Source organism: Emydura macquarii, unplaced genomic scaffold, assembly GCF_026122565.2.
Source record: "Emydura macquarii macquarii isolate MOO-44397 ecotype Brisbane River unplaced genomic scaffold, CSIRO-AGI_Emac_v2 contig_1253, whole genome shotgun sequence".
NCBI lineage: Eukaryota > Metazoa > Chordata > Testudines > Chelidae > Emydura > Emydura macquarii.
The window spans coordinates 37,211,356-37,237,727 of record NW_027131390.1 but is presented as its reverse complement, the minus strand read 5'-3'; the positions used below and the strand labels follow the sequence as shown (position 1 = coordinate 37,237,727).

General features: G+C 48.7%; 2 protein-coding genes across 5 annotated transcripts in view; one reads left to right on the top strand and one right to left on the bottom strand.

The window, feature by feature from the left end:
• Positions 1–847: 847 nt before the first annotated feature.
• ERCC6L (ERCC excision repair 6 like, spindle assembly checkpoint helicase) lies at positions 848–6,834 on the bottom strand. Of its 2 annotated transcripts, none has more exons than XM_067548505.1 (2): positions 6,713–6,834; positions 848–4,714 (listed from the first exon to the last, which is right to left on the bottom strand). In XM_067548505.1, the coding sequence occupies exons 1-2, from the start codon at positions 6,745–6,747 to the stop codon at positions 910–912; spliced, it is 3,840 nt and encodes a 1,279-aa protein (XP_067404606.1). In that variant the 5' UTR covers positions 6,748–6,834; the 3' UTR covers positions 848–909. The 2 variants fall into 2 exon arrangements, with proteins under 2 accessions (XP_067404606.1, XP_067404607.1); XM_067548506.1 differs by lacking the exon at positions 6,713–6,834 and adding an exon at positions 6,461–6,669.
• A 7,597-nt stretch (positions 6,835–14,431) lies between these two features.
• Positions 14,432–26,372, top strand: part of OCRL (OCRL inositol polyphosphate-5-phosphatase) — a 31,168-nt gene continuing 19,227 nt past the window's right edge. For all 3 annotated transcript variants that reach the window (XM_067548502.1, XM_067548501.1, XM_067548504.1), the window contains exons 1-10: positions 14,432–16,059; positions 17,659–17,697; positions 19,760–19,870; positions 19,946–20,041; positions 20,561–20,681; positions 20,770–20,931; positions 21,651–21,752; positions 22,956–23,070; positions 24,700–24,816; positions 25,047–25,234. In XM_067548502.1, coding sequence (XP_067404603.1) covers positions 15,906–16,059; positions 17,659–17,697; positions 19,760–19,870; positions 19,946–20,041; positions 20,561–20,681; positions 20,770–20,931; positions 21,651–21,752; positions 22,956–23,070; positions 24,700–24,816; positions 25,047–25,234 — 1,205 coding nt within the window. In that variant the 5' untranslated portion in view covers positions 14,432–15,905. The remainder of the gene's footprint in view (positions 16,060–17,658; positions 17,698–19,759; positions 19,871–19,945; positions 20,042–20,560; positions 20,682–20,769; positions 20,932–21,650; positions 21,753–22,955; positions 23,071–24,699; positions 24,817–25,046; positions 25,235–26,372) is intronic.

The following is a 26,372-nucleotide window of genomic DNA, read 5'->3' as shown; positions in this document are numbered from 1 at the left end:
GATGCTCCTAACTTGGTAGTGCTTTGCTCTCCCTCATCTTCCCAGGAAGGGTAAGAAAGTCACAGCAGTAGTTGGATCGGTTGAAGCTACTCTTGACTGTTCTGCAGATGTGTGGGCCAAGATGAAAGGTTCAAACATTCCCAACCAGGAAGCTTGGAGTAGCTACACAGCACTCCTAGCCTCGTCAATGAGAGATAGCGAGTAGCAGTGGGTACCATGGAACACCTCTACTAGGCCAGTTCAGGGGCCCAGCAATAATAGTTTCCCAACAGTAAATCAGATGACCACATGCAGCAATGACCAGCATAGGATGCCAGTGTGAAGCCAAACAGTTTTCCATGCTTTAATAATCAAGTCTCCCTCTTCATTTGGTCTATGGTGGAACAAGATGTATTGATTAAACTTAAAGGCAAAAGTATAAAACCGAGAGAGGCAACTTAATATATTACAAATAAAATGGACATGGAACATAGAAAGTTTTTTTTTTTTTTTTACTGGTTTAAACATTTTTCTAAACATGCAATTAGTTATCTTTTTCCCTTTGTGAATTGCATGCAAATTGAAGAGCCTTCTCTCCGGCACCCAAGTGCTAGTTTACAAGCTGCCCTTGAAACAATATATCTCTGTGAGCAAGGTAACTGTAAAATTTGCTCTACACTACCCTCTCAAAAAAAAAAAAAAATGGAGTATGATTACCTTCAAAGGTTTTTTTGGTAGTTTTAATGTTACCTCAGTGTAGCTTCTGTCAGTGTCAGACACCCTCTCCCCCCCCCCCCTTTTTTTTTAAATCAAATCTCAGCTATTATTAAAGTCAATTCTGCCGGTTAGATAAAGTTTTGGTCCTCCCCCCCCCAAAAAAAGTTGGAGTTTGTGATTGGTTACAAGACAATTCCCAAAAGAATGAAATCTTCACTTCTGCGATAGTAGTTTATACAAATTTAAGGTTATAAGCATAACTTCAGGATCTCCATTTTTTATGTCAAGAGCTTGCAAGAAACAGTTCAGTGCATCTTGTAGTTTTCCACTGTCTTTCAATTTCTTCCCACATTCTATCAGGGCACCATAATTATCTGGTGTATGAAGGGAATCCAGAGTAGTCTGAATAATATCTTTCTGACCGGCACTCTCCTTTGAAAAGCAGTCCATTTGCTCACCAGATAACAGCTCAGGGTCACCTGTAGATTCCTCCTGAGACTCTTCCTCAATTTCATCTGCCTCAGACTCTGTATTATCTAAATAACTAGTTGTACCTTCTGTATCAAGTGTTTCTCCAATAGGTTCTTCCTCAGGCTTCACAGACGCCACACTATGCTCTTCAGCTTCTTCTACCACAAGTTCTTGCACCTCATCACTATCCTCTGCTTGGCTGAGAGCTCCCATGGTTTCTTCAATATCCTCAACCTGGTCCAACACTACATTAATAAGAGATCTTCTAGAAGCTATAGACATGTTTCCTCTCGGGGAAAAAATGGGGTCTACTATAGATCTATTACATTTAGGAGTAGATGAACTAATCCCAGTCAGAGATGGACATAGAGGGCTGTTTAAGGGCAAGAACATTTTTTCAGGCAGATTTTCATCCAAAATCATGACTGAATCATCATCTTCACTATCAGAAACAATTCTTTTAGCCCATTTCTTTTTGCCAATGGCAGCAATACCCCCACTTTCCATCAAGGCTTCACTCTCTGGTAGAGAGTCATTTAGGTTGTTCTTGGCTACATTCCAGGAATTCCCAAAGTCATCATGTTCTCTTACCCAAGACTTTGTTGCAGAACTGCAGTGGCTTCCTGCTTTGAGATGAAAGCCTGTGTTTTCTGTGTCCTCCAGTAATTTTTCCCGTTTTGAGACTTCTTCCTGTCCATCTTCAGAGTCTTCCAAGACAAGATTGAAGTCAGCCTGGCACTGAGATGTGACAGATGTACCCTCCAAACTGGCTTTGCTCACGGGAGACCTCTGACACCCACTAGGGTATTGTGACAGGCCAGTCAATAAATGTTTGGATGGTAGTGGAGAAGCTAGCTCTGGGTTTTCATTCCCATCATCTCCTGGGTTAGGAAGAGGATCACAAATTTGAAGTGACATTTCTGCATTTCTTTGTCTTTTAGAATCATCAGCAATGACAGATTCATGAAATGAAGGCAGTGAATGCAGCGAAGAGGTAATCTGGACATCATTTATGCTATGTGAGTTTACAAGTAAGCGATGAGAGTGTCTTCTTGGTTCAGGACTATGACTCCCTTTTTTAACAAATGAGTGAACTCCAAAGGAAGATGGTATAAAACTTGTATCAAGTTTTTGTTCAGATTCTTGTATATTGGATTGTTTCAATATCTTACTGCTAGTAAGTGATTCATTAATATCTATATTAGACACATCCTGTGCCGACTGCTCATCTCCTGAATCCACAATAACCAAACTTGTCATTCTAACACTGACATTACCAACATCTTCATTCTCTGTAAGATCAACAGCTTCTTCATTTGCAGGTTCAACTAATACAGGTGGTGAAAAGTGATTTGTGTTCAACTCTGGTGGTTTCTTTTTTGGTTGGGAAGACAGTACTGATTGCCTCAGCCACGCTCCTTCGGTATCACTTTTCATTCTCCCCATCAGTTGGTCTTTGAGCTGAGATTCTAACTGGACCAGCTCTTGGGCTTTCCGTACCCTTTGTTGAATATACTGATGAGCTTCTTCATTCTCAGCCTGTTCTTCTTGAGCTGTTTCTCGTGTATACATTAAGTCATGATCTGAAATGCCAAACATTTCCAGTGAGTGCAGATAAGCAATATGTTCATCCAGCTTCAAGTCAGTCTTTCTTTGGGTAGCATGCAAGGACTGCAGCTGAATCTGTGTTGCAGAGGTTCGAGTATCTCCCAAAGTAAAGAGCTCCCTTAATTCCTGTTTAGTGAAATACCTAAATGGATTCTTTTTGTCACCAGTAGTTTGTCTTATTAATGAATCCTTGAAGACTTGTCGCCTATATATTTTCTCTTCCACTGTACCACAGGTAATCAGCCTATAAATCACTACGTTTTCTTTTTGTCCTATCCTATAAGCTCTGTCCACAGCTTGGGCATCAGTAGCTGGGTTCCAACTGGGATCAAAGATCACCACTCTGTTAGCTGCCGTTAAGGTTATGCCTACACCACCTACTTGTGTAGTAAGCAAGAAGACAGAGTAATCTTTATTACTCTGAAAGATGTTAATCCTCCTCTCTCGTTCCACTAAATGGGTCACTGTTCCATCAATACGCATGGTCTTAAAATGTCTGTGAGTTAAAATGCGCTCTATGATATCCAGCATTTTTCTTGACTGAGAAAATACCAAAGTTCTGTGCCCCTCCTCTTGCAGCCTTTCTAGAAGTCCCATGAGGAACAGCAATTTCCCAGACTCCTGAATCAGAATCTCATCAGAGAGATGCTCTATTTTGTTAGCTCCTGAAAATGCATCCCCTTCATTCTCATCACCCTGCTCAGAGTAACCACCTTCTTCCAAGCCAAGCTGGCTACATGCTCGTGCTGACAATAACCTGGGGTGATCACATAGCTTCTTTAAGACATTCAGCTCAGCCAAAGGTGACCGCGTTGTCATTAACACCTCCTTCACATGATCCAAAGAGAGAAAGTTCCTGTATATTTCTTCTTGTACTGGTGCTAAATACACCCACACAATGAAGTCATTTTTCCTGGTAAGAGAAGGCATTAAAGGAGCAATGTTCTTACTCTGATCTTCAGGAAGATGGGTTTCCACTTTGTCAGACTTGTACTTCTTTTGTATGTCTGCTTTAGTTCTTCGGAGAAAGTATGGCTTTATAATGGTCATTAGGTTTTCAGATATCTTAAGTCCAAGTGCTTTCTCTCCTGGAGTTGCATCTTTCTCCCTTGCCCTTGTAATAGGATTCTCATATTCCATTTTAAAGGTCTTCGCTGTTCCTAGAAGGGACCCCTGACATGCAAAGTCAAACAGGGACCACATCTCATGCAGATTATTTTGGACTGGTGTTCCTGTGAGGAGGATGCGATTTCTTGCAGGAATAGCATATACAGATTTTGTGGTTTTAGTAGATGGGGACTTAATTTTATGGGCTTCATCAAGAATAATATAGTCCCAGACAAACTCTTGTCCGCTAAGGCTAGAAAGCTGCTGCCAATTATTGATCAGCATTTGATATGTTGTGATCACTATGCCATTCTTTCTTTGGACTCTCTCTAGCTTTCTGTTACGCTCAGTCTTGCTGGTGCCGTGAAAGTCTTTCACCCTCATTCCTGGAGTCCACTTGGCAAACTCTCTCATCCAGTTGCTAACAAGGGTGGTTGGCATGATCAGCAGTACAAACTTTATGAGTTCAGCATCAAACATCCCAGAAAGGAATGCAATGATCTGGATAGTCTTTCCCAAACCCATGTCATCTGCCAATATGCCCCCCTGCCTTCCATCACGGTAGAGGCTGTATAGGAAGGCCACACCTTGTCTCTGATGCTCAAAGAGTTTGTTGTGCATCTCTCCGTAGATCATTAGACCACTGTTACACACATCCACAAATCCCTCCTCCTCCTCCTCGGCAAGTGCCAGCTCTGCAAGCGTTTCCTCCAGCCTTTTGATTCTGCTCCTCAGCTTTTCACTGGGATGAATTTCATTTGCAAGGTTGAAGAATTTAAGAGACTCTTCCAGATTTCCATTCCTGGCCTCTTCTTTTGCCTGAGTCACATACCTGTAGAACACAAAAACAAAGGAGCAGTGTTTGCTGGAGTCAAGCAATTAACACAAACATGCACATGTCCATTTCTTTTATCATTGTTAAAGCTGATGTTTGTACAGCACTTAATATATTCAAACTGCCCAAGAACTTCATTACAGCAGAACAACACCTCTGTTATAGTTAAGGTGAAGACCAGCAGCTTTCTAGTTAAAGCTTGACTGTTTTAAGTGTTCTAAACTCCATACAGTTAATCAGATTGCCCTGAAATTTAGTGTTCCTCATGTGGGCACAGTGAGCTAATTTTGGGGACATTTGACCCAGGGGTTGCTGAGATACAGCTCCCAGAGGAGAAAAAAACAAAAAACAAAAAAACCAGCTTCTCTTAAAGTTGACACATTCTGGCAACTTTTTTTGCCCACAGATAGAGATCAAACCAGGGCTCAGATCATCACACCAGGGTCAAAAACACATGAGGGTTCCCACAAAAGGCTGTTGGGTGCCATGTGCTCTGTTGGGCTAAGTCAAATTACAACATTATTTGAAAAAGAGTTTGCATCTCCAATTTGGCACACTAAGGCTGACCTGCCCATTAGCACACACAAAGGATTACACTGGACACATGCAGAGAGAGAGAGGGGCTAACTATCTGGAAAACCACTTCCACATCACAGGACCTGGGTGCCTCTGAAGATAGATCTGATGACTATAACCTATGCACCACCCCAGGCACTGTTCTTCGAATACAACCCAGAGCAAAATCTGAAGTAAAAAAAGCAGGCATACTGCTCCAGTTTGCTTCCATCAAAGGGGGAAATGGATTTTGGGAAAATGGAATCTGAGTACAGCAGAATATTCCCAAGGTGCTGAAACTGTTTTTGAAAGAAAATAAATCACACATGCAAATACTCACTGGGAGGGGAAGGTGATTAGGGATGCAAGAGTAGGTGGGAAGAGGGGTTTGGGTTTGCAGTGAGCAGTGGGAGCATTATGGGGAGCTGGATAAATGGGAATGGATGGTAGGAGAAGTAAGGGGGTGGGGGGGGGCTCAGCTGAAGGGAAGTGATTAGGGGGAGGAGACAGGAGAGGAATATGAGGGATAGGAGAGGAAGTTGGAGGTTTAGAGGTGGGGCTGTCAGCCTTGAATTCTCTCCTTTGTGTGTGCTAGGATCTGGGGGAGATCCCTGCCCCTCTCCCTATCAGCTTTATGTCCTAAAATCTGGGGGATCCTGCTCCCCTTGGGATGCCTATGCCTGTTTGCCTGCATCTCCATGTGAGCTGCGATCTGGGCTGCAGGGAATGAAGGTAACAAATTGAAACAGCTGAAATCTAGAAAAAGAATAGTTAAAATACACATCACCCTTCTGTGGGATGAGGGGAGGAAGGGGCCCAGTATGGAGATAGGGCAGACTGGGCGGGCTAGGGGCCTGGCTGAGCAGGGACAGGAGTCCCAGCTGGGGGGCGGAGCTAGTGAGAGTGAGGGGCACAGCTTGGGCTACATACAAGGCAGCCTGGGGCCGATGTTCGCAGCAGCACAGCGCAGCTCTGCACCCGTGAATGGTTCCTGGCTCAGTGTGATGGGGGGGCGGAGAAGGAGACACATCAGGCGTCTCCCACGCTGAAAGTGGCTGTGACAAGCAGGACAATGCGATTCCTCTCGCCGGCCCTGTCACAGCTACACACTGCAGCCCTTCCCGGCAAGGCAGAGCAGGCCCATTGTCGGGTCCCCAGCCCGGCCGGCCGGTGTTGGGTGTAACTAACCAGCCTGGCAGCAACCGCGTGTCCTAGGGAAGGGCCCCTGGACCGGAACCATTCCTAGCTCCGCCGCTGGCCGACCAGGCGACCTTGGGTAAGCAGCCTCCGCGTGCCTCAGTTTCCCCATCTGTAGCATCGGGAAGATGCCCAGCCGAGCCCACAGGCCGCTCAGCGGCCAAGCCGGAGGCATAGCCCCGTCTCCGCTCAAATAGCGAGGGGGACCGGACCCCGCGGCCGCAGCCGCGGCCCCAGCCTCACCTCTCGTACAGCCCCGCCGGGCCGAGCCCCGCCATCGCACGCCGGGGGGAGGGGGAGGAGGCGGCGGCGGCAGCGGCAACTCGGAGTCGCCGCCACTCACCGCACGGCCATTCAAAATGCCCGCCGGCTTCCCGACATGCCCCGCGTGAGGCCTCCCTGTCAGCCTATCACCCACAGCATGCAAATAAGATGGTCACTTCAGCCAATCGGCGCTTCTCGGCCGCCGCAACGTGCAAAGGGGAGGAAGAATTACAGCCAGTCCTGACGGGAAGGGAAGCGGGGGCCGAGCGCGGAGGGGCGGGGACGCAGCGCTGCTCTGGCTGGGAGGTGGGGCCAGTGGCAATCTGGAGCAGTTGATCCACATCTGTAAATTTGCTACTGGCACTTCGATGGTCCTCCCCCCACCCCCAGGGACACACACAACCTCAGGGTCATTTAGTTCTGAGCTTCCCACCCCATCTCCCCCAGCACACCTTAGCTCTGTCCTGAGGGGACCACTGCCCCTTTTCTGGCATCCACAGGAAGATTTTTTCTTTAAGGACAAATAGCCAAAGTCACTGAGGGGGAAATGATCCAACACTGTGACCGACAGGCTCTGCTTTCAGAGACCCACAGACTCATCAGTGTATGAGGCCAGAGTCTTACTGCTACTGCCCTTTGCTGTGGCCCTCAGGGTCACTACTTGCACGGAGATCCAGCAGCACTTGGCTAGAGCACAGCAGCACCAGGCAGGTCAGTGATGTCTCCAGGAGAGAAGATGCATCTGGTCACATCCAGAGTGATTCTGGGGAAACACAGGCCGGCAGTGAAAGCAGCCAACTCCAGGCTGGCCAGGCCGGCAAACTTTTCCCAGGGGTATCATGGCTCAACATCCCCTTCCCACTTCCCTTTCTCCTGCCCTTTCCTGATCTTCAAAGGCATTCAGAAATCAATGGGCATTAGAAGCATAAGTACTTTTGAATATCTGGGTCCCAGTCTGTTCCCCGTTGTCCAGGGCAAGGGTGTTCCCTTCAGTGTGTTCCAGTGCCTCACCCAACTTAGCTCTCAAGGTTTCCCAGCACACACATGGATTTGACGTGTGTAATCCCAAAGAGGGAAAAGGTGTAGGTGATCTGGATAAGGGGGCAGGATTAAAAGGAGAAGGGCTAATAATTAGTGTTGCCATGGTCATTTTTTTAAAGGCCCCAAGATGGCCATGGTAGAAAAGGCAATAGTAACTGAAATACAGGATTTTATGGCCCTAGGAACCAGAATGCTAGGCAGGTGTGACTCTAGTCACTAGTTCTTCTTTGAAGGATTGCACATATCCATTCCACTTCAGATGTGTGCACACCCAGTGCACCAGTGTCGGAGATTTTTCCCTTAGCGGTACTCATTTGGGGCCTTCTGTATCCTCATGCTGCTGCACAATCAAATAAAGGGTGGAGCCGTCCCTGACCCCATCCGTTGGTCCTGCTTTGAGCAGGGAGTTGGACTAAAGACCTCCTGAGGTCCCTTCTAACCTTAATCTTCTATGATCAATTCCTTCTGTGCATTTTCTCCCTCCAGGGGTTTATCTCCCTTCTGTAAATAGTTAGTAGTACTCAGTGCAGGTTTTCTTTATTATTTTCTTTGTTATTTATCAATTTTGGACAGTGGATCCCTACTACACAAGGGGTACCATTGATCAGTACTGAGGTACCATTCAGTCTCTGGGCTTTACACATGTGCTGGCTGGAAAAAATGTATGCTGATGAGTGACCCTCATTCCAGGTACTTAAAGTGCCTTGATGAGGGTCACAGCTGAAATGGTTGCCAAATCTGCAGGGCCTTCAAACCCCAGACAAAAAAGGATGGGGGGGCTGTGTCACCTTCTTATAGTGGTTGTCCTGCAGCCACTTTCTGAACCTTCACGCTGTCTGGTGACATAGCTCACAACTATGAATGGGCAGACTCAGGGCAGACTGTCAGAAAACTGGGCTGATCTCCCCAACTAGTGGTGTGTTCTATAATTAGATTTCACCAACCCAGTGACAACTGTGACTGTATTACAGTCTTACCATGGAGTCACAGGCGGTCCCCATAAACTCTACAGTCTATCTTGCCACCCAGACAGACTGGACGTTGTGATACAAAGTCACTTAAACCAAAAATCACAGCACAGCAGGTTGTTCCCGGTCCCAAGAGACCAGTCACTTACCCCAGATCAGTTGGTGCTCTAGATCTTACGCCAAAGACAATGCTGGTAGGCAGCCCTATAGTAAACTAACTAAGGATTTATTAACTAGGAAAAGGAAATGAGAGTTATTGAGCACTTCACTCAGACTGTTCCCACGCTGAACAAGAACAATTGTCACAAAATAATAAGATACTGATGACTGGAGGCAAGAGCCAGAGTCTTTCATCTCTTGGTCACAGGCCTGAATCCAGCCTAGGTCACTGCTGATTGGAAGTCATTGCCATTGCATGGCTGCTGATACTAGTGTATTAACAAGACAAGGTGGGGGAAGTAATATCTTTTATTGAACCGACTTCTGTTGGTGAGACAGACAAGCTTCTGAACTTATACAGAGCTCTTCTTTAGGTCATAAATGAGTATATGTGAAATTAATTTGGCGGTTCCAGTCCAGTTGCTGATGCTGGTGCCCACTTAGAAAAGCCCCGCATCTCAAGTGACACCTAGTTTGGCCATTTCGGCATCAATGCCAAGGATTAAATAGGCAGCTATCTTCTTAGCATGAGAGCGTCATTAGCGGGGAGAAGGGAACTAACAGAGAAGATAGATCAGGAACTTCTTTTCACCCCTGCTCAGAATACAGGAACAAAGAAAGCAAAAGGCAGTGAATTAAAAAGTAGAAATCCTTTGCACAGTGTGACCCTTCCGTGCCTGGGGCAGCCACCTGAAAATGCCAAGGTCAGGGCAGGCTGTAAAACAGAGAGCAGATTCTCCCAGCACTGGTGGGTGGCACTGAATCCAGGCTTCCCAACCAGCCAGGTTCCCCAGGCCTCTGTCTCATATACCTCCTGGCCCTGGCCATGCTGTTTGTGGAATTTCATAAGAACCAAAATGGAGTCCAGAGTCACATGAGCAAGTCCTGGTGACTCATCCCTGGCTTCTCCCCCTGGGCCCCTTGCACCTGTGAGTGTTTTAGTGGGCCATTAAGCAGGCTATTGTTCTACAGCCATCCTGTCTGAGATGCTACTCAGCACAATTTGAAATACTGATATACCAAACATATCTATAACTTCCATTACACACATAACACATGAACATAAGTATTATCATCTTACTTAGCACATTATAGCCTTTCTAACAGTACCTGACATGGCATATCTCACATGAATTATTATGATTTTGACACACTGATGTCAAACAATATAACAAATGCCTCCTCCCCACCCCATCCAGCCAGTGTGACACACAGTACACAATTAACCCCCAGAACTCACTGCCTCTAATTACCATTGAGGCCAAGGGCTTAGTAGTATTGCATATCAAGACTATCTAAAGTTAGAGTGGTGAGGGTCCCAAATAATCAAATAATGCAGTGGTTTGAACTGGAGTTAAATCCTCTTGTTTCAGAGCATAAGCCAACCTCTAACTAGCAGAGATTAGGAAGAATCAATCCTTGTGGGCAGGTTACTCCATATCTTCTTTCTGCAGGGTTTCTTGCACCATCTTCGGAAGCAGCTGTCTTGTTGGGGAAGGACACCAACTAGTACACTACAGCATGGGCTACCATGAGCACATCACATCTGTCCTCCTTCCTTCCCACACACTGTCTGGTCAAGTTCAAGGTGTTGATCTTTATCTTCAAGGCTTTCAGTGGCCTGAACCCAGCATATAGCTAAAAGAGCCTAACCTTCCAGAGTGAAGAAGGTGATGGATAGATCCACTCCTCAGTCACAGTGGAAATGTCTGCCATCAGGGTAAACAGAACAAAATGGTTCATTAATTTTAATACCAGGAGGGACCACTGTAGTCATCTAGTCTGTCCTCCTACATAACACAGGCATAGAAATTCCTCCATCAGCCCCCAAACTAGTGGTTGTATTAGAGCACATCTTTTGGAAAGATAGCCACTCTTGATGTAAAAACTCCAAGTGCTTGGAGAATCCATCAGGACCCTCAGGAAACTGTTCCAATAGTTAACTACCTCTCTGTTAAAAATCTGCACAGCACCCTCTAGTCCTGTGGTCCCCAAACTTTTTACATCATGTCCACACCTTGTTCCTGTCCCCCTCCCCTCTCCCCTCAGCTGGGGCTGGGAGCAGGGCTGCAGTGAGGGGCCAAGGTGGGGCATGGGGGTTGCAGTCAGGGTCAGAGGCAAGGTTGGGAATAGGGACATATAGTCCAGGGATGGGGCTGGGAGCGGGGCGTGGCTGGGGTGCCGAAGCTGTGTTGGCCCAATCCTGTTTTCATTAAATACATGAAAGAACAGAGCCACAAACACCCCCTTCCCTCTTCCTACGAAGAGGCACTTCAGCCTGATGCATTGTAACTTTAATCAAAAGTTAAAACCTCAACTGATTCTTATTGTTCTACCCTTTGAAATGTTCACTTCAGCCTTTTTAAAATATCCAGTTACTGCATAATAATTCAAGTCTGTCTTTACTTTCTATAATTCTATTTGTTTTAAGATTGTTTGTAAAACCACTCCACTGAAATCTGTTCATTTTACCCACTTTCAATATATTTGTAAAAACCCTATTTTAAGTATAAGAAGCCACACTGTGAAATGTAATTTACGTACCTAATTGTGAAAAACACTGGCAAAAATGAAATAATGTTTGCTTTGAAAATAATATGTGAATTCTTCAGCTAGGAGTTGGCACTGAGTGATTGGAGGGTGAATAGCTGAACAATTGAGGTGGGTGTAGACAGGGAGAGTGACTGAACAATTGGTCTGAGTAAGGGATGTTGAAACAGACAAAGAAAACATCAGCCTCACCTAAAACGTTTGAGGGAGGAAGAAAGGAGGGAAGATAACTTTTACCACTCAACTGGCAGAAGAGGAGCTCACCGGGATAACTTTGGAGTCAGCCCACTTTAAAGAACAAAATCTGATCAGGCTTGCAATAATGTGGGTGATTAAGGATCACACCAAATGCAGATGCAGCATGACAAAGCAAAAACCCATAGACTTACATGGGGTCTTTTCCCTATAAAATGGGACAGAAAGATGAAGGCTAGAGGTTCGGGTTTACATCACCACACCATCCAGGAGTACCGATGTGCATCGGCAGAACTTTGCTCCTCACCCTTGTGCTACAGTCAGCTGGCCAGTGACTATCACAAGCACCAAGAGGTGCTGTGAGACCCCTATGTATGTTTGTCTGTCTCCATGTCTGTGTATGCCTGTCAGTGTGTGTGAGTGTGAATGGAAATACCCATTGAAACATGTGTCAACGAAGTATATTTTATTAACAAGAATCTCCATAATTGTATTGATACAATGTTGATACTATTTCCCTAGTATTTACATTATTGATACTATTTCACTAAGTAAAGAACAATATTGATGTTACAGTGTTACTTTTTTTTTTATTGGTACTATTTGCCAAATTTCTGTATTCACAATAAACGTGACTTGTTGCCTTATCCCCTGAAAAAGATCCTGTGATAGTTATTTGAATAACAGCCGGGCCAGCCACTGAGGCTACAGCTGGGCACTGGGGCCCTGTGCCTGGGGCCAAGCCAGGGGCTGTGGGGAGGGAGCTGGGCTAGGACCCAAGGCCATAACTGGGAGCCAAGACTGCAGCCACGCCAGGGGCCACGGCCAGGGGGCTGAGGCTGAGCGTGGGCCATGGGTGAGGGGCAGGACCATCTGGAGCAGAGCTCAGGGCAGAGCAGGACTGGGTGGTGCTCCCTCTCTTCCCCCTGTGGGGGCTGGCTTGGGCCCTGCCACAACCCTGAACATTCCTTCATGCCCCTCTAGGGGGGTGCACCCCACAGTTTGGGGACCTCTGCTCTAGGCACAGTGACAAAGGCAACCTGGAGAAGGAGAAGTTGCAGAAAGTTCTGGCTGCAGAAAGAGAGGCTGCAGGCAGCTCAAGGAAAGGAAACTCTCAGAGCAGGAGCTGAAGCAACTTCAGAAAAAGTAGCAGCCAAACAAAGTGGAGATGCAGCTGTATATTTGCAAAGTCTTGACATAAAGAGGAGCTTCTCTACAACACCTGTCTATTCTTTCACCTTTTACATTTTCTCACATAATAAAACAAACCCTTTGGAGGTTAGTGTTTCCAGTAACACTTTAACTAACAATGATTAAAAACTAGTTTCACTCCTTCATGCCTACCTGAATAACACAGAGATGATTTTGGTACTGAACCACGGAATAATTTGTTCAGACTTTCTGACTAGGATGTAACTGTTTTTATTGGGTAATAACTGCAAATATTTCCCCAAGTCCTCACCAGGGATGTATGGGGTTTGAACAGCGGAGCCCATATCTGAAATTTGGCTCTCATTTTGGAGATGGCTTACTAAGCTTTTCATCCATATTAACTACACAAAGACAGACATCAGCTTAACCTAGCATTTCACAGGCACTGCCGTGGAAGCACTCAGAGATCGCACCTCGCTTCTGGAGGGCAGCGAACCAATGTCATGATCATGATCACTGCTGGAGTGGCAGGCATGCTGGTTTGGGAGTTCTTGTGCCTCCGTGCTTGCAGCAGCGCTTTGCAAACTGGCGGAGGGACTGAGGTCGGGTCCATGGTGCCAGGTGGCAGCAGCCTGGCAGGCCTTAGCCTGGGGTCTCACCCAGTGGGCCCGTGCCTCGCTTGCCCTGGTGTGAGCCAGCATGTGCGGGCAGGCTCGGAGCGAGGGAGCCTGCTTAGGGGCTCCCTTGCCAGGGGGGGTCTCGCCCGGCGGACCCGTGGCTGGGTCTCCCTGTTCTGAGCCCCCATATGATGCCCCACAGGCTCCGCGCAGGGCGGGGCGGGGGGAGCCCGCGGGCCCTGATGAGGCGCGGTGCTGTGCGCTCCCCCGGCCGGCAGGGGGCAGAGGCCCCTGCAGCGTGGCCGAGGCGCCGCTCTGGCCGGCCCCTGTAGTCGCTGGGCGGCTCCGAGACGAGTCCGGATCGGGACGGGAGTCGCCGGGAGACGGAGTCGCGCGCGCGCTGCGGCCTGGCCTGGCCTGGCCCGGCCCGGATCGGTGCGCGCCGCTCCCCTCGCCTCGCCTCGCCTCGCCATGGAGCCGCCGCTGCCGCCCGCGGCCTGGAGCCTCGATGTATCCAATCCGCCGGCCGGGACGGGCAGCCAGTAGCTGGGGATGAGGGGAGGACCTGGGGGCTGGTGGGAGGGACCCCGGGGGCGGGGACCCTAGCAGCCGGGGGTGCGGGGGGGACCGGCCCTGGGGGCTGGGAGGACCCCGCTGTCTGGCATTGCTGACTTCCTTAGCTGCGTGCCCATGCCGTGGAGGTGAAAGCCGGACGGAGGGAGCCCTGTGTCCTGAGCCTCTCCCAGCGCCACGGGCCGTGCGAGTGAGTAGCACGGCCGGCTGCCCCGGCTCCGGGAGAGGCGGCCTGTCTAGAGTTACTCTTGCTCACAGGAGCAGGATTGAGCACGCCTCCAGGCTGGCAGGTGGCAGGGACTCTTCGGGGCACACTGACAGCTTGGAGGCATGGCCTGGCATTTTCCTTCCCCCACCCTCTTGGGGCACATTGGCAGAGTTAGGCAAAGGCATCATTCAGTCTTCACCGGGGTGTCTGGGCTGGGGCAGCTGTGTAAGAACGTCCCCCCCAGGGATAGTGTATTGGGGGGAGGTGGGAATATCCCATGATCTCGGTGGAGAGAGACAAGGCTTTGGTGGGACCTTCTTCCTCTCCACTCGTGTCTGAGCACTTCTTCTATTGCTCTGATTCCATCAGCATCCCTTGCCTCGAACATGTGGGCCAAGGCAATGGTTAGTTCAGTAACGTCTTTCTGGAATAGACTCAGTTGGTGTTATGTGAATGTTGCTTGCTGAAGAGACATCTTCTGGAATATTGCTCCTTAGGAGGATGGGGTACTTCAGGGAAATCTCCATCGTGTCACGTAGTGTGATGTTACATCCCAGGTTACAGGAAACATTTAATTATTTGCCTAGGTTTTTATCTTTTTATAATAAAGAACAGAAAATTCAGGTGGATTTTTTTTCCTAGTTGCTGTTGGTGGGTAGACAACTATCTGGAAAGTTTTCAGTGACTATTCAATATGTTCTTGGGGATGCTTTGCTCTGGGTGGCTGAGCTCCTGTCTTGCATTTGGAATTAAAAGCAAATTGTTTCTATGCCCTTGAGTGCTGAGGTGGAACTCTTAACATCAGACTGGCAGCTATTGTTGTGAACTTATAATTAACATTTAAAACTTTAACTTTAATGACACCAAATTAAAATCCATGTGAAAAAGTGAAAATCGCTTGCATGTCCAAAAAGTTGGTTGTAGGTTTTTTAACTTTTTTTTCTTGGAGGAACATAAAGAGGAGAAGATAGAAACTTGTATTGAAGCTTGTCAGGAAAGGCCCTTTCCATGCAGGATGTAAGGGTAGATAAATCCCTCCCTGCAGCACAGGAGCACACACAAGTTATTGGTGTAGATGAAACAGCACTGAGGCCTGCTCTACAAACAGTTTTTGCGCCAAGTTAACTCGTTTACTTAACAATGTGGGGCTCTTTTAACCAAAGTCGTTGTCTTTGTACAACCCCTAGTGTAGATACAGCCATAGCAGTAAACAGGTAACTTGTGCCCATAGAGCTTATTCCCATACAGGAATAGCTATACCAGTGCAAAGGCCCTTTATGCTGATACAAGTGTCTCCACAGTAGGGGATTGTGCCACTGGAAGAGTTAAAACTGTACAATTTTGTGTGTTGCTAAGGCCAGAGAAATGGAATGGCCCCTGCCACCGCCATGAGCACATTTGCTCTTGAAGTCTTCCCTCTTGCTTTGGAGATCCTGTCCTCTAAACAGCCAGAGAAGTGGCCCGGCTTCGTGGTAGTGGGTCCCCAGTCAACTTCCCAGCTCCTCTGGTATAGGGAGCTGCCCCAGAGCGTAGCGTGCTTCCTCCATCACTTGCAGGTTAGGGAGCATCTTTGGGAGCTGTTCCTCCATCTGCATCTTTTTGCATGCATCTCCCGTATATCAACTAATAAATGCTCCTCCCCACTGTCCCCAGCAGCATAGTGATGGAGAGCAGGGGCTGTGGTCTCTGGTTCCAGGAGAAATACAGCCATGATGTCAGCAATACCTTTTGCCCTAGAACCTTTTAGGTTTTGTGCTGTTATGAGTCTTCTCTCTGTTTCCAGGTTGGTTATCCGTTCGCTGGAGAAGGACCCTCCTGAGCAGGATAACATTCCCATCAACAGCCGTTTTAGATGTGTGCAAGGTACTGACCATCCCAGCTCTACCCCACAGTGCCAGAAGTCCCCTGCTTTCCCCCTCCCCCCTGGATGTACAGACTGGGGACTTCCTTGTGGAACTAAAATTCAGGGTTTAAGATTACAGCTTCCTACTTCTTTCTTCTCCCAAGTCTGTGTGGGGAGTTGTCCCATCTCAATATAAATGTTGATGTGTGGATGCTTGGCTAGATCCTGTTATCCCATGTTATTGTAGCCCTGAGGTGGCCCCGAACCTAGCGAGGGGGCGTTTTGGTGGCTCCCACTATGGGAGAGGGCAAAAACGACAGGACAGGCTGGGTCCCGTGAGATTCTGAGCCCCGGGGTAGGTTTGAGGTCTTGTGGAATTTGGCATGTGATTTGGAGCCATGAGAGCTGTCATGGATTCACAGGTCCAGTGCTATGACCTAGGTTTGGAACAGCCTCTGGGAGGGCCCCATAAGTGAGCTGGACCCCCTAGGGGTCTCAAGCTTCCTTGAGGGTAACCTCCACAGCTTCACCATCTCTTTAGGCTGGGCCTCTGGTCCTTCAGCACTCCTGCTTCCCACCAGGAGCTCCATTCAGTGAGTCCTACTGAGGCAGACCCCTGAGGGTGACTTAGAGAGAAACACACCTCCAACAGCACCTGCAGTGACGTTCAGCCAGCGTTGTCAAAACGGAAGGGTTGATTAGTGAACTGGAACAGAGCATAGAGAGCCCTTGGTTAGCACAGAGAGAAGAAAGTTGTCTGTCTGGGTTAGCCCAGGGCCCCAGCCAAGTGGTGTCTGCCCTTGGCGCCTGCTCTGTGTTCAAGTTCCCAGGCCCACCTTGTGACATGGTTAAAACCCATATCATGTGTGCTTGCCTTCTTCTGTGTAGTGAGCACATCAATATCCAGCATGATCCAGTAGTGACTGAAAACCAGTGGCTATTTGTGACATATCTTGTGACATAATGTGGCCTTTCTCCACTTCCTAGCTGATACATGTTCACATCAAAAACTGCTGCCTGGAATGGCAACTAATGGCCCCAAGAGGCCAAAGATATAATGGGAGGTGAGTTCTGAACACACTGGGGAAATTTACTGGTAGAACTATACTGTTATAATTATATTGTGATACTTCCTTGTGGGGGTGACACTTGTTTCTGCAGTAAGTGTCCATGAGGGGCATTATACCAGTATTGTTACTGTGACGTGTTTCTGCCAGTAAAAGTCTCCGTGTAGACGAGCCATGAGGCTTGTTGGTGGAATGGTGTGTGTGGGGAAACTTGCGCTGCTGATACTGCTCGTGCTGCACTTGGGGCAGTCTCCAGGACTGTCCGGCTAGTGTCCCTCACTGAAAACAAAACCCTCAGCAGGATAACTTCCCCAAATTGGAAGAGACCCATTTGCAGGGGGACCTCTGTCTAGTCTGGCTTGGCCAGAGGGGCAACTCTACAGTAGTGCCACTACTAATGGAGAGAGACAAATAGAAGCAATTTGTTCCTTTCCCAGGGGCTGGGATCTCAGTGTGTTGAAGGTGGGCATTTTGCTTTGGTTGTGTATACCGAGTCTCCTCCATACTCTTGGACAGGCTGAACTTTCCTGATCCTTCTCTTTTCTTTCCCAGAGGCTGAAGAAACTCTGTTGATTGATATAGCTACAAACAGTGAGTCTGTTATGAGAGCTTTCTTCAAGAAATGTATCATCTCTCCATCACTGATATACATTCCTTCCTGTTTCACCCACTCTGCCTCCCCCTTGTCTCTTCCCCTTATGCCCTCTGCCCTACCCCTATTTTCTGTCCCTTTGCTAGCTGTGGATTGTGTTCTCTGTAATGCTGTCAAGGGGTTGGCTGGCTTTATTTCTTGGAAAGTGGTCATTTACCACAAGGCGTGTGATCTAAACATCTAGATCAAAAGATAGTCACTTGGCAGAGAGTTAACTTCTCCCTTAATGCTTCTCTCAAGTCCCCTCCCTGTGCGCCTGTTTGACTTTCCCCAGAGCTTAACCTGACAGCCCCTCACTTTCCTGCTGCCATCCTGTATTGCTGTACTCCTTGCTGCCACAGAGGCAGCCCCATGGTTGGAGTGCAGGGGCAGTACACTGAGCAATGCCCTCATTGGAAGTGTAACTGGATCAGGGCCTCCTAGGAGGTCCCACAGTGCTTTGCATGCAGTGTAAACAGATATACGTGGTCTGCTTTGCTCTGCCCAGTGGGAGGTGGGGAGAACAGATGCCCTTGTGGGTTAGGTTATCTTTGGTGACTGCTTGTCTTGGGGATCTGTAATCACTCTCCTGTCTGGAAATGTGCACCTACTGCTCCAAATACCACCTTGGATCCCTGCCTCCATTTGACACTGCATTTGACTGCATTTTGTGCTTGCAGTGTTCTGTATGAAGGCAGCTTCCCCTGTTATTTGTGAGTGCCTTTCACACAGCAGCAGGGAAGAGAAGTCATCTTAAAAATCAGGAAAATGACACTGTAACCTCCTCCCACCCACAAATTGGTGGGATCTCAGGGGCACAGTAACACTGCCTCAGACTCACTTTTTAAAATAGACTAGATGTCCAGATAACAGCATCCCTTTGGATAAATGAGGAATTCCATAATGAACCCAGAGAAGCAAATGGCAGCTAGTGGCTTGCTCACAGTCATGGTTTAACTCATAGTTTCTCAACCTGTGGTACGCGTACCCCTGGGGGTATGTGAGACACAAGCAGGGGGTACGTGGCAGAAAACCCCAGTGAAGGGTGGCGGACAGCAGCCACCGGCTTCCCGCCTGGTCCCACCTCCTAGCTGGGAGGTAGACAGCAGCCGCCGCAATTCTGGGACGGTCCCAGCTTCAGGTGGGAGCCCGGCAGCAGCCTCCTGCACCTTGCGAGCTGGGGTCACAGCTGGGTGGCTGCCACTTGTGCCCTGGCTCTGAGCTGAGGGACAGCCTCCCGTGCCCTGGATTGAAGATGGGCAGCACCTGCCTGCCACCTACCCACATCCCCAGGTCCCAGCCTGCGCGTAAGCCTCCTCTGCCCCCGCTCGGATTGGGTAGCAGTTGCCCACCTCCCGGACTGGTAGCCAGATGGCAGCCACCTGCAACTTGCCCAGGTGGCAGCCTCCCTCCCCGGCTCAAAGCCCGGTGCCCAGAAAGCCAGGTGGAGAGCACAGCCGCTTGCCCAATCTTGGAGCTGGGCTCTACCCACAAGTTTACTTGTTACTGCTGTAGCTGAGCAGTGAAATTGACAGCCCTAGATTTTACCAGTATAAAAATCTTAAGGGGGGCCCACACAGTGTGATTTGCCCCAGGCCCATAGCCCCTAGGGACGGCCATGGGGAGCGCTGCTATCCATTCTGGTGGGCTGCTAGTGCTTGGTCATACCTCACAAGTTCCCACCTGTGTGAGGCTGTCAGACCATAGTGATTGGCTGTCATTGATCTTTGCTCCTATATGGAGGAAGAAGAAAGGGAGAAACAGCAAGGGGTTTTATGATCTGTCACAGCCACACAGCATTGCAGAACTCAGAACTCTCCTGCTTTACGAGAAATACAGTTGTCCAGCAGTAAAGGGGGAAAGGATTGTATTTCTCAGAGTGGAAAATTGCATGTTGGAGTACTTATTAAAATTTTCAGAAGTTAGGGGGTACTTGCTATTTAAAAGGTTGAGAAACACTGGTTTAAAGGTCAAGAAGCCAAACCTGTCTGTGTCTTGGTATGTGTGTTCGTATGTCTGAAGCTGGCTGCAAGATCAGGATACAGGGCGACTGTACACCGGAGCGCCTCTTTGAGATCCCCGATGAAGAGCACTGCTTGGGCTTCCTCACCGAAGTGCTGAACGTACAAGAAGGTAACCACACGGCCAGCCACATGTGTGACGCTTGGCTTCAAGAGCAGTTACTGACGGTGATGTTTCTTTCTCCAGCCCAGTCGAAAGCGCCTCTTCCGGAGCACAGGGAACCAGCCAGCTGGTATAAGGTGGAAAAAAACCTCCCAGCTCCTTCTCAGTCATCTGTTTCAGGTACTCGAGTGAGTCCCCCTCCGCATTTGCTGCCCTGTGTTCAGGGCACAGTCATGAGCCCTTGTTCTGAATGGTTGGGTGGGATACATATGAAACTGTGGTCTCTGCTGGAGCTTTGATTTTCTTTGACCCTGCCACATAGCAGCCCGATTAGTGCTTCTCCCCTCATTCCTTCCCAAAAGCCCACCTCCTGGTTCCAGTGTGGTGTTACCATGGATTAATGTCTTATTGACGTACTGTATCTCCCGCTGCCAAAATCCCTCTTGGTTCATTATTGTCGGTCTATCTCCTCACTCTCTGCTCCCCCTCGCCTCTGTCACCATCTCTTCCCCTCAGCACCTTGGCACCATCGGGATTGTTATAATGCTGGTACCTCCTGCCTCTCCCACATTCCTGTAGGCACCTCGCTTCCCCTCTGGGAGTTAGGTTGCTCCCATCTAGGGTCTAGTCTTGTTAAGCTGCTTTCTGAAGCACATCTGCCGGGCCTCAGTCTCACCACCCAGGCATCTGTCATTCCAGGCATTCTAGGCTTTGAGGATAATTTCAATGCCATAAGTTTGGAGAAGAAAAGAAATTTACAAAACGAGCAAATGGGATCTCGCCGGGAACCTCCGCCGCCTCCTCTGCCACTTACTAGGCAGTAAGTAGCATCCCAGAGCTGTGCCCTTCACCCTCCTGTATCCTAGGGAGTAACCCCAGTTTGAATTCTGTGGTTGTCTCCTATTTAGGTTTCACCGAGAGAGGGAAGGTGTAGCCAGAGACCAGCCAAAAGTAACCAATACCATGCGGAAGCTGTTTGTGCCCAGCACGCAGTCTGGGCAAAGAGAGGGTCTCATCAAACACCTGCTTGCCAAGAGAGAGAAGGAATATGTCAACATCCAGAGCTTCAGGTCAGGGCTGCGCCAGAGCCATACCCGTGAGGTACAGTGCATGATGGGGTAGTGAGAAGCAGTGATTTTCACAGCTTCTGTGAGCTACTGCCGGGAACCCAGCCCAGGTCTCAAAGTCAGCTCCTGCTGATGGATGGCCTGTGCAAAATAAATAGGTGGGTTTCAGTCCAGTTTATAGGTGGATAGGTGTCCACAATACAACCCTACAAGCCATCATACGGGCACTTCCTGGTGTCCTTATGGGTGATCTCAGCCTAGTGGCTGCAGATTGAACTCCTCCATGCCTGTGAACAGAACTAAGGCATGCTGGCAGAGGTGCTGGCAGGGGAGCTGGTACTGCTGCTGCCCTTGCTGCCTTATGCTATGACAATGCCAATTTGGCACCTTTTGCCATGGAATTCACTTGCGGCATGCACAGAGGATGGTTATGTAGCTAGGCCCCCTGTGAAGTGTCCCCTGCTTTGCAGAGCTCTGTGACATCACTAGGACAGTAGAAATGTGGCATGCCCAGAATCCTCTGTGGTTTGCAGTCTTGGACAGAGCTCTTCATGTTCTGTGTAGTTCACTCTTCTTAGCTATAGTTCACGTGGCTTTCTACACAGGACCCTCATGCAGTTCAAAAACTCCCTGTCTTCATGTCATGTGCGTTAGAGCATCTGGGCCTGTGCAGTCAGTACATTCCTGCCCCAGTAGCATGGCTGCTCTTGTGTGCATTGCAGGTTTTTCGTGGGAACGTGGAATGTGAACGGCCAGTCTCCAGATAGTGGATTGGAACCCTGGCTTGTCTGTGACCCAGACCCCCCAGACATCTACTGTGTCGGGTGAGGAGTGAACTCCTGCTGACTTGCACATACAGCATCTTGTCTCGCTCTCTTGGACACTGGGGAATTTTATTCTTTTCAAATTTCCAGGCTTCCCAGCGGACTCCAAACTTTACACTGGTGCCTAATGTAACCTGGGACTCTGAAGGGAGGGGAATCTCCTTCCCGGGGCTGGAGTACAGTACAATGCAAAGAAGCAGCCTAAAGTCAAGTAGATTTCTTGAGCTAACAAAGCAACTTTCTTTCAATGAGACACCAGCTGAGACCCAGCTCATCCCCAGCATTAGCAAGGCAGGCAAAACCAGTGTCCCTCAGGGAAATGGTCTCTGGAAGGGGCCTGTAAGACATTGCAATGGAGCCCTGGTGCCTTCATTTGAGCTAGGCCCCAGGTGACCTTCCTCTAGGATGGATGACCATAGAGCGATTCAGACTGGGCCTCCTGCAGCATCATCTTCTAATGGGGGTACAAAGTGGGGACTGGCTTGGGAGAGAAGGGTGATGATGGGGGTAACAGTGGATAAAAAGCTGGTTATGAGTCAGCAGTGTGCCCTGGTTGTCAAGAAGGCTAATAGCATATTGGGCTGCATTAGGAGGGGCATTGCCAGCAGGTCACGGGAAGTGATTATTCCCCTCTATTCGGCATTGGTGAGGCCGCATTTAGAATATTGTGTCCAGTTTTGGGCCCCCCACTACAAAAAGGATGTGGACAAGTTGGAGAGAGTCCAGCGGAGGGCAACAAAAATGATTAGGGGGCTGGAGCACAGGACTTATGAGGAGAGGCTGAGGGAACTGGGCTTGTTTAGTCTGCAAAAGAGAAGAGTGAGGGGGGATTTGATAGCGGCTTTCAACTACCTGAAAGGGGCTTCCAGGGAGGATGGGGCTAGGCTGTTCTCGGTGGTGGCAGATGACAGAACAAGGAGCAATGGTCTCAAGTTTCAGTTGGGGAGGTCTAGGTTGGACATTAGGAAAAAGTTTTTCACTAGGAGGGTGGTGAAGCACTGGAATAGGTTACCTAGGGAGGTGGTGGAATCTCCATCCTTAGAGGTTTTTAAGCTGAGGGTTGACAAAGCCCTGGCTGGGATGATATAGCTGAGGTTAGTCCTGCTTTGAGCAGGGGGTTGGACTGGATGACCTCGTGAGGTCCCTTCCAACTCTAATATTCTATGATTCTATGATTCTATGTCCTAAATGACTTGTTTTTAGGTTCCAGGAGCTGGATCTCAGCACAGAGGCTTTTTTCTACTTTGAGTCTGGAAAGGAACAAGAGTGGCTGACTGCTGTGGAGAAAGCCTTGCACCCCAAGGCCAAGTATAAGAAAGTGAGTCCTACTCAACAGTCTCCTCTGGCATCAGCTGGTAGGACCAGGAAGGGGGGTCGGAATGAAGCTCACATTTCCCCATAACTCCCCTTACCAAAATGGTCAAGAGCTAAGTCCCCCAGGATGTGTACCTGATACCGCTGATGGAATAGTTTCCTGGGCAGGGAGAGTCACCGTGTTACTGGAATAAATCTGGAGATAGTTGTAGGGCAGAACAATCCACCAGTAATAGCTCCCTGGCCATTTGGGGGTGCCTCATGAGTGGAGCAATAAAACAAACCGAAAAACACCACCCGAGCACTGATGGGACAAGCGCTCAGTGTGAGATGTGAGCCCTTGTACAGGTGGTGACTGGGTTCAAATTCCACATCCGCTTTGTTCTGCCTGCTCCATAACTATAAAAACTGGGTGTGTCTTGTACTGAAGAGCCTTGAATCGCTTTTCCTTGAAGGAACATAATTGCTGTTATAGGGGAAGTTAGCTAGGAGACTGGGCCCTGGGGAAGAATTACTTTAGTTGTAATGTTGCATGTCAGGACTGAGTCACTACAGCTTTTCTTGCTGGTGTAGCAGGCATTCCAGCAGGTGGCTCTGCCCTAAGATGTTAGTTAATGTCCCCTTTCTGTTCCCCCACTGTGTTTTGCAGTGACATCCATTCACTGCTTTTATAGGTAGAGCCCAGTGATACAAGTTAGCTACTCAAAGCGGGAAAGTTGAGTGCTTGGGGAGTTGATACCCCCTAAAGGAGGCCTGGTCTCCACACTCTTGCTTTATTTGAATTTTAAAGGAGTTATCTCCCTCACATGTGAAAGGCTGATCACACAGGAGATAGCTGCAGGCAAAGCAGAAGTGACTGAAGTCACAGATAAAGATCATGAGTAAAGATACAGAGTTCAGAGTCCTGCAAAATATTGTGCTGTCTCTAGCTCCTCCTCTAGTGAGGGATTGTAACACCTACTGACAGCACATTGCTTTTCTCCTTCGTGATGTGGAGGTTTCCTTCCCATTAACATTAATAACACTTTGCACTTCTCTAGTGAGCATTTCAAAGCACTTCACACACACTGGTCAATTATGCCTCACAGCTTGCAGAGCTGGGGCAAGTAACACCCCCATTTTGAAGGTGGGGAAACTCCTGGCTGGAGAGATGAAGTGACTTGCCCAGAGTCACCCAGAAGAGACAGTGGCAAAGCCAGGATCCATGCAGCAGGTGCCATGTTAGTGACTGGACGAGCTGCACAGTGGAGAACGACCTGACTTCTTCCCTCCTGCAGAAAGAGCAAATGCTCTCTGGGCGGTTCAGGACTAGTTCAGTCACTTCCTTCCCTGGTGTTTTACCAGTGGGAGCTTAGTTTGGTACTGCTGCTGTGGCTCCAATCTATAGCCTACGGTGCACTGGGAAGCCTCAAATCTTTCACAGTGGGGCGTTGCATCAAGGGGACCACCAGAGCATGAGTACCCATGAGCTCAGCGGCATCCCCTGCTGGTGCTGTCGGAAGGCCCACAGCCTCTTCCCAAGTCTCCTGTGGTGCTGGGTGACCATGGGCGACAGAAAGAGGCGCTGCGGGCAGGGCAGCACAGAGGGTGAGGAATCGGGGAGTGGAAATTCACTGAACATTTTTTTTTGCAGGTGCAGGTGGTCCGTCTGGTTGGGATGATGCTGGTTGTGTTTGCCAAGAAGGATCAACTGAGTAATATCAGGGATGTCATGGCAGAGACTGTGGGGACTGGAATCATGGGGAAAATGGTGAGTGGCCTAGATCAGTGGGTGCATGGCCCCAGAATAGCTGACTCGGGGGTGTGTGTGGGTACAGTGCCTTGCCCTATTCTCTCATCCCTGCTACCTCTCTTCCTGTCTGTGGCCTCTTGCTTTCATTGTCTCCCTGCCTTTCCCCAGCTCTCTCCTGTTCCAGCTCTGTTGCTTAACCTCTTCTGTGTGTGTTTGTGTAACAGTCTCACTGGTCACTCTGTCCCCAGGGTAACAAAGGTGGTGTGGCTGTGAGATTTGTGTTCCACAACACCACCTTCTGCATCGTCAATTCCCACCTCGCTGCTCACGTGGAGGACTTCGAGCGGCGGAACCAGGACTACAAAGATATCTGCGCCCGGTTAACCTTCCTGTCCCCTGACCAGACCTTGCCTCAGCTGAACATCATGAAACATGAGTGAGTCACCACCTCCACATTCCTTCGCCAAGGTCTGGGGAATCTGAGTTAGAAACGTCCACCAGCAGGAGCCCTAGTGTAGACGAACCTGCAGGTTTAATCAATATGGTGAGGAAAACGCCAGAGCCTTGTCTGCACTAACACTCCTATTGGTGCAGCTGAACCAGTGGTAGCACTAGTGGGCAGCATTCGTCATCTTCTTGTTGTAGTGGCTCACAGGGCCGGCCTGTCTCTAGCTCCCTTACCCTTGTGAGAAGTCTGTACTGTGCTCATCTCAGCAGCTGGCACTCTTGAGTCAAAGGCAGATTGTTACAGGGCTGTGGAAAACCTGGGGCGTTTCTAGAACAACCACCAACCTGGCTTTATTCCAGGTTTTTCTGGTTTGTTCGGTTTTTTTAGCTTTTGTTACTTGGAAGGATTTACCTGAACAGATCACGTGATCTGCAAGGGTTTTGATACTAGAAATGGGCTCAGATTTCAATCTGTGAATGTAAACTGTTGTAAAAGGCTAAGAGAATTATGAGTGGTGAGGTTCTTGTTATACTGGTTGGGAAGTAATGAACGGGCTATAGGACTGTCTGGAAGTCTATAGTGTGAGGGGAATAGGAGGCGCCATTGCCATGGTGATTGCAGGGGGGGTGTGGCTAGTGGATGAAACAGTGAGGTAGGAGAGGACAGCTGCAGTCCGATCTTTGTGAATTTTTAAGAGACCTACACTCCTGTCCTGTCAGCTCAGCGTCAGTCAGTGCGTGCTCAGCACAGGTGCATTGGGTCAGTCAGATCTTGGTAACATTCTAGGTACTGGAAAAGCAAACACTGGTAGAATTGTGTGGGATCCAAGGCCAGATGCAAAAGGCCTAACTGCTGGGTAGGCAGGGACTCCACTGCTACATTCTTTTGCCTGCCTTACAGGACTGCAGGCTTTTCATTGTGGGCAATGTGTGTGAGGAATAAATACCACTGTTCAGTGAATCGTGCTGTTCCTCTTCTTTGTTTCATTTAATAAAATGGTTGGTGAGTTTTTCCAGATTGTTTTCAGGTTGAGCAAAACCTCAGCAGTCCTTCCTGAGGACCGTGGTGGATTCTCCCTCGCTAGCATTTTTATATCAGGATTCACTTATTTCTAAAAGTTCTGCTA